Source organism: Nematolebias whitei, chromosome 3, assembly GCF_014905685.2.
Source record: "Nematolebias whitei isolate Nwh7 chromosome 3, NemWhi1, whole genome shotgun sequence".
NCBI classification, from domain to species: Eukaryota; Metazoa; Chordata; class Actinopteri; order Cyprinodontiformes; family Rivulidae; genus Nematolebias; species Nematolebias whitei.
The window spans coordinates 13,607,431-13,621,379 of NC_056500.1; the positions used below are offsets into that span (position 1 = coordinate 13,607,431).

The following is a 13,949-nucleotide window of genomic DNA, read 5'->3' on the forward strand; positions in this document are numbered from 1 at the left end:
AAGAAAAAAAGCTTAAAATTAGTAAAATATACTTCAAAATAGCTGAAAAGAGAAGAAGTAGAAAGGAGCTGATAAAAGCTGAAATTAGCAGTAAATGGTTTTTAAAACGCACAAAGGGTTTGATGGATGTGAAGACAAAAACATTCCCAAAAAAGCAAAAATTTTCAAAGTATAAAATTGCACTAACACCAAAAGTCACAGCAGGAATGTTCTGGATGAGATGAACATTTTGATACATGAACTGTAGAAATAGCACAAAAATTCTGGGACGAGTTATGTGCCGAAAATTGTACAGAAGAAAAATGTGTCTCAATAGTGAGAATGATTTATCAACATTCACACAGTTAGTCAGTGTGTCTAAAACACCTGTTAAATATGAAGAAGGAGCAGCCTGTAGTAAAAGGAATAATGAAGTTGAAGTCATTTGTTCTCATCCTGGCTGAACGTCGTCCGAGCGCTTCAACTCCTTTGCTTCAGTTCAGTTCTTTTAACATCCCCGCAAATATTTGGAAAAATGGGGGTAATCTTCAGCGAGAAAATTGCACTAATGGCACGTCTGCTCAGACCAAACTTCTGCATTCTTCCACTGCATCTGTCGTCTTATCCCTCGACGCCCCCATCTTCTCCCCCCACGCTTTCCCTTTTTTCTCTCTTTCATGCACAAACACACACTTCAGAGCCACAGCCTGCAGGTTTTGACCTGTAAATAACTGCCCAGACAGGGTCTAGTCAGTCAGTCGGAGAGGCAGGACGTGGCTTCGGGGCCTACATGGCTCCTGCAGGGCAATAACAGATGCTTATCATGTTTTACTGAGGGTGGGTGCAGGCGGAGGGAGGGGCCCTAAATCAATTATTGGCTCCGACAATAAATGCCTTCAATCACGGGCAGACATTGTCACTTTAGAAACAGACAGCCAAGAGGAGTACAGATTGAATCGGAGTGTGTGTTGGTGTGCGAGCACTGAAGGGGTATACAGTGCGCATGTGCACTCACACCCACTGCAGCTTTTCAGCAGCTCATTCTAAGCAACAGCAAACAGTTTAAAAAAATCAAGTAAAACGTGCTCCATTCCATTCCCCGCCGTCTCGGATGCTCTCGAAGCTTCCGGCTGTGCTACAAGCAGGGACAGGGGTCATGTGCAAGGTCAAGAAATGACAGGATTAGTCGAGATACACTTCAGATGAAAGTGTCACTGTGATCCATCATGAAGGCCGTGCTTTTTAGGTTCTAGTTTTCACCAAAGGGGATATAAATTGGCCTTAGTGCAAGCAGTAATAAAGATTAAAGTTTGAGGAGACTAATTCCCCGTGACAGACAAAATCCTGATCGTTTGGAAAAAGTCAAAGATGATGTAAAGTGAACGTGTGGGTAGTTAATGACCATCCTCCTTACTGTTTCCTGCTGAGGCAGACATTTTTCTGGCGTTCTCTCTCAGCAGAGAGTTAGGCACATATTTCCCCCTGAGATGAAGATTGTTCTCGCAGCTGTTTGCTGAAATGCTTTAACAGCAACGGTAATTTAAAGTGCAGCTTCACTGCTCTCTAAACCATTTTTTAGAGTCACGCCAGGGACAATAAAGTAGCTGTTTTGATCAAGTGGCTGAATTTGCATCCACTTTGACCTCTGAGTTTGGTTGTAAGAAAACATAATCTGTCCCCTGTCTGTAAATGAACTGTGTTCAGACACTTTGTTATTTAAAAATCATATACTGGTAGGCTGAAAGTTAAAAAGGTACTCGTTGCAAAGTAAGAAATCAAACATATAAAAGGTTTTCCGACCTAAGCTTGTTTGAAAGTTCTTTTACTCCAGCAGTTCTTCAGATAAAATCAACATGCAATTCTGAAATGCAGGTACGCACTCAATGTAAACAAAGTAACTAAAGATGCATTATTTACTCAACAAATCTGAGCGTAAATACAAATACATTAAAAAAAAATCTGACTTCTTGATGCCAAAAGGCGGTGTCCCCATAATGGGTGACCTATTTTCAGCCATTTTGACTGCCTAAATAAAGGAAGAGGGCCACCTGCATCATGAAGGACCCCACTCACCCAGCACACACACTTTTTGCCCCGCTCCCCTCAGGCAGAATACTGTAATGCTACCTGGTTATGTGCTGCTGACTATCCATGATGCTGATCTCATGCTGCTGATTTATTTTCATGCTGCTGTGTTCATTCGTCCTCATCTGCTCACACAGACTCATGTTCGTGCTGCTGTTTGGTGCATTGTTTTGTACTATTGGTGCTTAGCGTATTCTAAGTTTAGCGTATTTCTTAGTTCATATCTTGGATCTTATTACTGTTTTTCTTTACAATTTGTATTTTGTTGGATGTAACTTTTGCTCCACATCATGTGACACATGTGAATGACAATAAAGACACCTTGACCTTGATGTGCAGATGTTTCCCACTTGTTTTTGTGTGTGTGTGTTTTTTGGATCTGGTCTTCATGAGATTGCAATAAGTGGCTTTAAATAAGTACTGTTGTTCTCTCTCTCTCTCTCTCTCTCTCTCTTTTTTTTTTTCAAACCCAACTCAAACTCAAAATCTGTGTGGACTTTGAACCAAGGAAATATTTCAAACATCTGAGCTGCAAACACGAGGAGGCGCGGCGCTAGAGAGGAGGGAGAATAGAGGAGTGTGTGTCTGTGCATGCGCGTGCATAACACAGAGAGAGAGAAAGCAGGACGGGGAGGGGTGGAGCAGTGGAGCAGTGGAGAGGTGACAGCGGAGAATGGAGAGCAGCCCGTCCGCTCCGCGAGCTTTGACCGGGGACAAGCTTCTCGGTCCTTCCCTTCCGGAGCCAACGTGCTGAAAGACACCGGGAGAAGCTACATCTGGACGGGGGGGACAGGAAGGGAATGGCTGATCCTCTGCGGAGGACTTTACTAGCGAAACTCCGGGGGAAAAAGACCAAAAAAGGAGCGACGCTCGGCGGCTGCGGCGGTGGATTCGGATCTGCTGCGGCGGCCAACGGGAGCCGAGGAGGTAAAGAAAAAGTTTTGCAGACGCAGCGAGACCTGGACGAGGCTCTGCGGGTAGTTGTGCTCACAGGGATGGATTTGACGGCTGAGAGAATGAGTACGTACGAGAATTGTGTGGAAGCAGAGGGGGTCACGGTGGTTCCGGAGCGCTGCGCGGCAGTCGCTTCGCGTCGAACAGATGCGCAAAACGCGTTTAGGGAGGAAAGCAGGGGCCACCGGGGGCCCGGAGCCGCAGCGGGGAGCCCCTATGTCCAGATGAAACACTTCGTTTCGGTGCCGAGGCAGCGCAGCGTCGGGGACTCCATCGGGTTCGGGGACAGTTCCTGTCATGTGCTGGAGCGAGCGCAGGTACAGGCGCAACACCCAGGGGCCCTCACACCCGCAGCGAGCTGTGTCGGTGCGGGGACAGAGCTCAGAGGATTGTCCCACATGGCAGGAACTGTGGGGGCTGGACAGGAAAGCAGGTCCAACTGGACTTTTGACAGCGGTCCAACTTTGGAGACAAATTCTCCAAGTTGCGCAGCGGCTGTGTATCCAAAGTGTGCAGTAAGCGCAGAGGAAAGTGTTGTAATAAGAAACATTGAGAGCTATGGACCTGACTGTTTAGGGGACACTAGAGAAACAGCAGGCAGTCCTCAGAGTCCATTTTTCCCTACTGAGTTACAAATTTGTGATATTAAAAGGACATCTTTGTGCTCCACACAGGGGTCCCACAGATACCCTTTAGATAGTGAAGATGATGATTACTATGATAATGAAATTTTACCCTTCTATGAAACAGCTAGACCAAAAACTAACGTTGATAGGGAAGATATTGAAGAACCTGGTCAGGATAAAGGGCAGGTGATTAACTGTAATAGCGCCCATGAAACAGACAGGCTCCGAAACCAGCTGCAAGAGGCTTACTACCTCCTTATCAATGCCATGAATGATATCAGCTTAGATTTCCAGCAGATTGGAGAAGATTTAGCGGCACAGCAAGCCACCTCTTCCTGTAGTAGCCACTCAAGGGACAGCTTGTGCTCCAGGTTGTCTGTCAAAAATGTTGACAGCGACTCCTGGTCATCAGGAGGCAACCACAGTTCTCAGCATGGATCTGACACTGAATCGCTCCTTCTCTGCCTCACTGGGAACCTAGAGTCAAAGTCTAGGTTGACTAGTAAGAGCATGAGCAATCTGTCTTTGACCATACGGCCCACAATGTTGCGCTCTGCAAGTGATGGAGCTATCAGGTATCAAAGCAAACCCACATCTCCTGTCCAGACAGAAGCCTATGATGATAAAGGAGCTTCAGAGACATTAAAGGCTGTGGTCACAAAAGCCGAAGGGCTGCCTGAACCGTATGTTCTTTGCAGCGGCATCAGCAGTGAGGAGCTACGAGGTGCTGGAGGTGAGGAGGACCAAGCTGAGCAGCTCAATGAGAGCAGCAGCTCGGTTAACAGCCTCACGGGTTCCTCTGACAGCAACACAGAGGTATTAGCAACACATCAAGATCAGGAGACCAAGCAGGAACAGGCTGATGTCCGAACGCAGGTCGTTAACTCGGCCAACAAAGCCCACGGAGTCACCGTCAACAAGATGCAGGAGTGGATGCACAAGGGTCGCTTGCTGTCGTCTGAGATGAAACAGCGCATTGAAGGCTCGTCTTTGCCTCGCGGTGGAGGCCAGACTCAGGACCGGGCCTCTCTTCAGGCTAACCTCAGACCAGGGACCCAGACATGTGTCCGTGGTGGTAAATCTGTCAAGACCAAGTCATCCACAGTGAAAACACCAAGACAGCTGCAGCCAGGTAGGAAGGCTACACGATGTGGCTTCAACTCCAGGGCATCCTCTAAACCAGAGACCCCTCATCCTTCTTCCTCCTCGTCTGATTGTTGTCATCCACTTCCACTTGTAGTAAACTTCGTCTGGTGGCGGTTCATCCTGCACTCCTCCTCTGCTGGATGCAAAGCAAAGGGACGAGACATCTCAGACCTCTTGCTTTCTATTTGAAAGATGCTATAGCGGGTGGCGGGTTTCTGTCCTTCACACTAATTTAGGTGCATTTTAACACTAAATTAATCACACGCCAGTTTGTAGAGCAGATTACTCACAGCGTAGATCAGTAACAACTAACTCGCTCTCCTGTTAGAGTGGTCTTTGTGGTGATGGTGGTGGGGGCTTGTATGTTGAGTAACAACACATTGCCCGAATGTGAGCAACATGCAAATGTTTTTCTACTTATGTTTTGATGGTTTGTTTGCAACCGTGTGTGAAGACATGAAAATGTCTGTATCATGAGACCACAGTGGGTAAAAAGTGACATGCTGTCAGAAAAAAAACTGTTTAGGTTGGATTTCAACTACCTGTATAAAGTAAAGTAAAAGTAAAGTGCTATGTGTTGTCATCATTGTATGTTCCCATACAATGGCAAAATTGGTTCTCTGCATTTAACTCATCACACCTGGGATACACCCAGGTGGAGCAGTGGGCAGCTATGTAAGCACCTGGGGAGCAATTGGAGAGTAGGTGTCTTGCTCAGAGACGTCACATGTGGGACAGGCTGGGGCAACCTGGACTTTCAGGTCCCGGGTCGGCTGCCCTGCCTCTACCCCATCTTGGCCCCCATAAAATTCCATACCATAGGAAAAGAGCAAGTTTAGAAGTAAAAAAAAAAAAAAGTAATTGTTGTGTTGGCTGAAGAGTTCATACTAAAAGATCATTCTTGAAATTTTGAAAGCTATTCAGATATTTTTGCTAAAAACAAAGTAGTATTTTATCCATTCTGATTTGATTTAATCTCATAAAAAATTCAGCCAGTTCAATTATAAGAATCAGGAACTGTGTTTGTTGCACAGAATGAAGAAATACCCTTGTTCTATGAATCAAAACAGTACCATTCTTCATTTTACCACCAGTTGTCTGGCCTCCTAAAGTAATGTGTATGTAAAATTGTGTATCTGTGAGTACCAGCATGTCTGTGAGTTGTTGTGACAGTGTTCACGGCAGTACACAGATGAATTATTGTGTGCCCAGCCTGTTATCAGTGCTGCACTGTTAGAAACAGATCACTGGGATTATGTGGCAGAGAAAGATTTATCGCCACTGTTGACCTTCTTATTGCTCCACTTTTACCTTCAACCACCTTTTAGTTCAGTAAAAAATCAGAACTTGGTAGTTTCCATGCATTCACACCAATTCTTATTCTCATTTTTTCCCCAGTTATAGCTTTCCCTGCTCGTAGTCTCCACTGAACTGTTCCACAGCTTTAGCCAGAGGAATCTGAACCAGGAGAGACGCCAGGGCAGTAACTTTCTGTGGTTGTGGTGTGTGTTTTGTTTGAGTAGGGGGGGCTATACTGTCATGTCGCCTTCCTCCCCAGTCATTTGCTCCTGACAGCTCCATGGTAACCAGCATTTTAAAGAGACTTGGGATGGAATTTTTTGGATGCCATTGCTGTTGTTTAACTTGTTTGCGTTGTCACTCAATTCCCCACCATGACTGAACAAAATCAAAGGTGATTAAGTATTCATTAAGGTCAGCCCTGGGCTTATCATGCCACTGTGAGGCTCTTAACACTTTACAAAGAGCCATTTAGGGAGGAAAAAGGACAAAGTTCTCTAAAGCTCAAATTGCTTGGCTTGGGTTAAGCATTATGTTTCACTTTATTCATGCAGCTTTTTAATATTATTAGCCTTCTGAACACAGACTTGTTTTGCCCATTGAGTGTTGTTTGGGAATTGAACTTCATTTTAAAGTCGTGAAAGAAACAATTTAGCTTAGCAAAATTTGATTTCATATGTTTCTACCCTAACTTGTTATTTAATCAGAGGGTGTGGAATTACAGTAATCCCTCGATTATCGCAAGAGTTACGTTCCGGACACCTCCACTTGAAAAAGTGAAAAACCGCAAAGTAGAAACGCTATATTTATTTTAGTATTTATATATATTTAAAGGTTTTAGAACCCTTTCCCACACTCTTGCAATGTTCTAAACTCTTAAACCTATGCAATTTTAACAACATACGTATATGTACTGCACAGTAGCTACAGTACTGCAAAATTTTATGAGGAACTCATCAGTTCTGGTCCAGTTCTGGTCCGGTTCCGTACGGCTCTCTGCATCCACTGAGCCCCGAAGTCACTATGAATAAGGATCAAACTTTTTAGGTAGGTTCAGATTGGATCAAAACTTTCCCTCCATTTCGGTAGAAAGCAGCGTCTGGAAGCACTGTTGGATTCTGGGTAATGTAGTCATTTTGGACAGGCATTACAGTGTAGTCTTACTGAAAGAAAACTACAAAATGTCATCACCTGTCCAAAGTTTTTCGTTAACTTTTTATCTGCACCGTCCTAATCGTGCAAGTAATGTTAAAGTTGACAATCGTTGAAAAACCGCAAAAGAACGAGTCCCCGACAGTCAAACAGCAAAGTAGCGAGGGACTACTGTATATCACTTTGGAGTATTTCTCCTTGTGTGCATGCTGAACGTTTGGGAAATATTCTGCACATAGGCACACTTCCACAGTCTTTGTGCATGTGCATATGTTGAAGTTTAACCATTTAGATATTTACATTTTTTGTTTGAATGTGTTGGAGCCGTGAGCGTGCTGGCAGGCATGTGTTACTAAGGTTAACACTGATTAACAGCCACATCTGTTTTTCACATTTGAAACTACTCCCAGCTGCTGCTTCACTTAATTTAGTTAGCCTAATGAAAAAGTCTGATTACAAGGAGAGGTGATTTGTTTAGTTTTGTCTAATGTTTCAAAATTAGGCTAACAAACGACGAGTTGTGGAAATGAAAATTTAATAATACTTTTACTAAAACGCAAACACAAAACACAGAGGAAACCGTCTGGTCTGCAGTTATGCCACAGCTCATAAGGTGCTAACATTAGCAAACGGTATGACAGAATATCACTTTAAAATGACCGTATTATCCCTTGGACATGTTTTGCATTTATGTAAAGAAAAGCTTAACTGGAAAAAAATATATAATTTCATGTTTAAAACCTGAAATTCTTTGTCAACTGATTCACAGATAGAAGATATTTTTGAAATCATAATAAAGGTATTTTTTTTCAACTCTGATGGGAAAAAAAAACAAATCTGCTAAAAGTAAATTTCATTGCATTTAGTTGCAGCTTTGTTTCCCCCTTGTTTTCAACTAAACTACCATATTTTTTGTCCTGTAAGTCACAGTTTTTTGCATAATTTGCATGCCCTGCGACTTATACGCCAAAGTGACACATTTATTGATTTTCCCCTTATTTATAAACCAATTTTTTTGTTTGAGATATGACTGTTTTCATTCATTCTAACTGAAAATATTGAACACTATACTAATATTGAACAATATTGAATTGAGAAAGCTCCTCGGATGAGGCGCGAAACGTCTTCTGTTCCAAATAAAGTCCAGTTGTTTTTGTATTGAACGCTTTTTGAATTGAACACTACCATTTTTAGCCATTAGATGGCACTCAAGTAGTGTGGCATACTGTTGTGTCATGTAATAGGTAAAAGTGGCTATTAATGACACAGTCGTCTTGGCATAGACTGACACCGTCGTTTGCCTGGAGCAACTGTCAAATCCGCTTCACTTTGCTGTGCCGCCCGGGCGAAATGCAGCTAATTTGACCATTGAAGTGCATTTATTAAGTAAAAGTTCAACTGAGACACACCTTTTATTATAAACTTGAGCTAACACATTGTTTTAGGTGCTTATCTTGTTAAATTTAGAAGAAATGAAACAGCGACTTGTCCCTCTGCACGTTCATGTTTCCGCGTATCGGCTTTTGAAAATGCAGCTGATTTGACCATCAAAGTGCATTTATTAAACAAAAGTTAGACTGAGACACACCTTTACTATAATTTTGAGCAAACACATAATTGTTTTTAAGTGTTAATCTTGTTAAATTATTGTAAAAAGTCCTCCCATGCACGCCCCCGCGGTCAACATTTGGCAGCCCATCGAATTATGGCACAACACCGGCCCACATTTCCAGGTGGTCATCGGTGATGGGTAACAAATGCGATGCATCATCAGTGACTTATAATAGATGCAACGTATACGGCAAAACATTTATGGATTTTTCCACTTTAGACATATTTGGACTGATGCGACTTATAGGGCGGTGCGACGTTTACAGCGGAAAATACGCTAAGCTTATTAATACAATTTTAGAAAATTCAGATTTAAATGTCTGCAAGCAAAGAGATACAAGTTTAACTCAAGCTAACCGTTTCATTTTCAGGATGAAAAACATTTTAGGTTCAGTCAGCGTCTCCTGACATTTAATCATTAATATTGGATTGTTTGGTGGATTCCTGCTGCAGTTGTGAGCTCAGGTGTAATCGAATCCTCCTGGACTGTGGTCAAACCCTGTCAGGAGGTTGTGGCATTTGGTTTCTGCTTGTTACTTAGCTACCTTTTTATTTGTCTTTATTGTTTTGTGTGTTTTTCCTCCCCCATAAATGCACAACTAAGGGTGGAGGCACAACGATTTGTCTTGTCTTGTATGTCTACCAGGACATATTTATTAGGATGAGTTTCTCTAAAGAGATCAGATGATGGAGGAGAAATCTGAGGCATCAGGGTTCGTACCAGGATGGTTTTATGAGATGCATGAGTCACTTGATAGTATCTGCAAAGTGAGGTGAAAAGACTAGAATAGTGATTATCAGTATCAAATGGCCCTTTTTGTGTAAGTTCTTAAAGTACATCAATTGATTTTTTTTGTTGCTTGCTTCCATTTGATCCATGCTCTGTCCCCTTTCTTTATTTTTAACCAAACAGATAACGGGAGAATTGAGAAAGAACTTCATCTTAGTAAAGAATTTGGGTTTCTAGCCAACATATGGAGGAGGAAGTGTCAGGCAGTGTTGCCAGTATGCCTCAGTGGGATGCAAGTGTTGACATGTGATGTAACCCCGAGCGATCTCTGCTCTGTCCCGATGTGAAAAGAAAAATCTACATGGAGAATCCTCATTAGCATATGAATGAGTGTCAACAGGAATGTATGGCACACAGCAAAAAGATTCCTTCAAAGAGGAGCTCAGAAACTCTGTGTACACAACAAACTTTTGTTTGAGCGGAGGAGAAGACTAGCTGACGTGTGTTTCGCCCTTATCAACGTAGGAGCCTCTGTAAGAAAAGAGATATTCAGAATTGAAATTAGACATCTATGGGAAAGAGGATCACGGGTTTTGTTTGGCTGCTCACAGAACTTGGACATAAATATCTACTATTAGCCTCACATGGTGGAGTTCTACGTCACATCCAGCTTTTTTTTACTGATAGCTTTATAAAGCAAAACAGTCCCCATCTGTGCACTTCTCTCTTTTCTCTCTTTTGTTTCTTAATTTTCTGACAAAGAGGTGCAGCTCTGTATTGTTTGCTTTGGCCATCTGTTACCTTTAAGGTCAGAGGTGTGGGTTACTGAGCGCATGTTTGAATCAAAGTAAAGCTGCTATACGTTTTGGCATACATACAGTCAAAGACAGCATTTATTTGCTCAACATGGCCGACATAAAGAAAGTGATTTTAGATATTTGTAATATTAATGGTTTCGTCTTCTTTTTCTTTTGTAATACAGATGCATCTTAAAAACATAGACTATCATCCATCCATCCATTATCTTTACCCGTTTATTCCATTTTGGGTCACGGGGGTCGCTGGTGCCCATGTCCAGCAATCACTGTGCGAGGGGCGGGGTACACCCTGGACGGGTCGCAAGTCCATCACAGGGACACATAGAGACAAACGAGACAAACAACCATTCACTCTCTCACTCACACCTAGGGACAATTTAAAGTTACCAATCAGCCTAACATGCATGTTTTGGTCTGTGGGAGGAAACCGGAGAACCTGGAGAAAACCCACGCATGCACAGAGAGAACATGCAAACTCCACCCAGAAAGGCCCCTGGTCCGGGATTTGAACCATGTCAGCTTGCTGAGAGGCAGCAGCTCTACCAGTTGTGCCACCGTGCTGCACACTGTCTGAAATGATTGAATCTAATGATCTACATTTTTTAGATGCACCTGTATTTGATCCCTTTCTTTAACACTTCAGAGGTGTTGACGTCCTTATTGTGATGTGTTTGCTATGATCCTGCATAAATGGAGAAAAATGTGACGTATAACCCAGTTTGGTTCAATATACACAAACTTAAAGTGTGTTTTTACTGCATTTATATAAAATAATTATATAAAATTAATATTATAGGATTTTAAAACCATTATTTTGTTCTGAGAAAATTATTTAGTCTTGTTTACCTTTTTATACATAAAATAAAAACTACTAATAACCAAATTATTTCATCAGTTCTTTGTAGATCAACCTCACCCTGCATTTTTCTTCAGAAAAATAATTTCATGCTTTTGTTTTCTTTTATTATCCCTTTGTGGATTTACCTTTAAGAAAACATCACTTTGATTCAGTTTTCAAATACATCTTACATTTTATTTACCCAAGTTGGGCAAGTTCTTGGGCATTTTTAAGGAAAGTTGCCCAATAAATTCCTTGTTTTCAAAGACAAAAAATAAATAAATGAAAAAGCTAAAATCTCCCTCATTAGGGTCTGCCTGTGGCCTGCTGTTTGTTTTGGAAGCTGCTTCTCCCGTGAAAGAGTGTGACGGTGGAGGGAGACAGCAGTGAGGCAGTAAATCTGGATCTGGGATCTGGAATGCTGTTCGTGTCAGAACATGCATCCTTTTGCACTCATGAAAGACCCCTTGGAGAAGTCGGCATGTTGATAACAACTCCATACAACCACCTTGTCTCTCTTCCTGCTTGCTGAAGCTTGGCAGCACCGTTAGCCTTGGACCTTTTTGCTGATTTTTGCAAACCCCTGAAATCTGCTTGAAATTTCAGCCACTGTTTTAGTTTTGCAGTTAAAAATAATAATAAAATAAAACAAGATTTGCCGCAAGTTATCAATGGCAGGCTAAAAAAATCTTCAAATTTGAACATCATTGTTCTCCAAAAAGTGGACAACTTTACAACAATTACCCATTTTCTTTCCTTCTGTAGGTTCTCTCCTCATAACTAAGTTTTGCACTACTTATTGCCAGCGTTGAAAAGGTTATAAAATCCAGTCAAGGCAGAAGAGATGAAACCAGAGCACAGCAGATGAGCAGATCTTGGCAGCTCAGGCCCACACAGCAACTCAAGACTTGATAAACCACCAGCAACATTTTTCCATTTTAAACAGGGCAAAAAAATAATATCAAAGGTCTTCAAATGCCTCAAATCCAGCATGATACAAATAGCTGCTCAGGTTCTGAATCTAAACCCTCTGAAAAACTAAGCAAAGCAGAAAAGATGAAATACATTAAAAAAATACCCTGTCAGTGTTGTGGTCATGTTCTAGTTGAAATGAAGCAGATGTTAAAGAGGCTGTGGCGGTTTAAACTTTTGGGATCAGGAATGCTGTTTTTGTAGTTGAAAGCTGAAGTATACAGCATAATAACTAACATCTTGCACAACTAGCCGCCTTGCAAGAGATTGGCATCTCTAAAAAGACCAATAAAGTTGTAGTAGAAGAAAGATGAAGAAGTTACCTGGATAATGTTTTGAAACTTATCTACTGGCATTGTACCACTTTCAGGTTTCATCCTCTGTCGCGTTTATGCGTCACCACTGACAACCCGGAAATGTGGGCCGGTGTTGTGCCAAAAAAATCGATTGGCTGCCAAATAGTGGTCGCAGGAGCGTGCATGGGTGGACTCGCTGTGCATTTCTTCGAAAATTTAACAAGATAACAAACTAAAAACAAATTATTTGTTTACTTGACTTTATAGCAAAGGTGTGTCTCAGTTGAACTTTTACTTAATAAATGCATTTCAATGGTCAAATTAGTTGCATTTCGCCAGGGCGGCGCAGCGAAATGAAGCTGATTTGACGGTTGCTCCAGGCAAGCTGGGTGATGTTGTCAGTCTGTGGCAAGCAGATTGTGTCATTAATAGCCATTTTTACCTATTACATGACACGACGGCATGCTATACTTCTCAAGTGCCATCCAGCAGCTGAAAATGGTAGTGTTCAATATGTTCAGTCAGAATGAATGAAAATGGTCATATCTCAGCCATAAATTGGTTTATAAATATAGCAAAAAAACATAAATAAGTTGCTTTGTCGTATAAGTCGCAGGGTATGCAAATTACGCAAAAAAAAATTAGACTTATAGGCCAAAAAATACGGTACCAATTAGCCTAACATGCATGTTTTTGGTCGGAAACTTTAGTACCCGGAGAAAATCCACGCATTCACAAAGAGAACATGCAAACTCCACCCAGAACGACCCGGGTCGGGATTTGATCCGACACTCTGCTCGCTGAGAGACGGCAGCTCTACCAACTGCGCCACTGTGCCGCCCATTTTCAGGTTTTAGTCAGCAAGAATAAAAATAAAAAAGTAGAACAAAAGCATGAACGCAATACTCTGTAATTGTAATTATTTCTACTGTCATTCTTTAAAAGAGACTTTTCCTCGTTGTTTTATGGCACAGCCACACAAGCGAACACTGTACCTAAGGCTGTGACGTACAAAATGAAAATGCCCCCCACCCCTTAGGTCTGTAATTTGGTGTACAGCCTGGTATGTATGAAAAAATAATTTTCCTGCTAAGAGAAGTAAGCATTAAAGCATGTGGAGGGGCTTGTCAGAGAGCTGGAGAGGATCAAAACAGTCTTTTATATGAGCTTGCTCTACAAGTTGGAGCAAGACCCTGCCCTCTCTCAGCGCTGCCTTTTCTCTGTCACACACATAAACATGCTTGTTTTTTGATTTGCCCCCATCTGGTCTGAACCCTTGTGGCCTTTTTTGTATCCAAGTGGAAAGCTTTGACACTTGTAGCCTCACCAAATAATCTTTTTTTACGGGGACATTGAGTGTCCTTGAAAGACATCAAATCTTAATATAAGAACATCCTGTTTTCAAAATAAGAGGACAACTTGACAGCAATGACCCTTTTTCTG

General features: G+C 42.0%; 1 protein-coding gene across 1 annotated transcript in view; it reads left to right on the forward strand.

Moving 5' to 3' along the window:
- Positions 1 to 2,681: 2,681 nt before the first annotated feature.
- syde2 (synapse defective 1, Rho GTPase, homolog 2 (C. elegans)) overlaps positions 2,682 to 13,949 on the forward strand; it is a 48,918-nt gene continuing 37,650 nt past the window's right edge. The window contains exon 1 of the mRNA XM_037698012.1: positions 2,682 to 4,776. Within this exon, the coding sequence (XP_037553940.1) occupies positions 2,865 to 4,776 (1,912 nt within the window). The 5' untranslated portion in view covers positions 2,682 to 2,864. The remainder of the gene's footprint in view (positions 4,777 to 13,949) is intronic.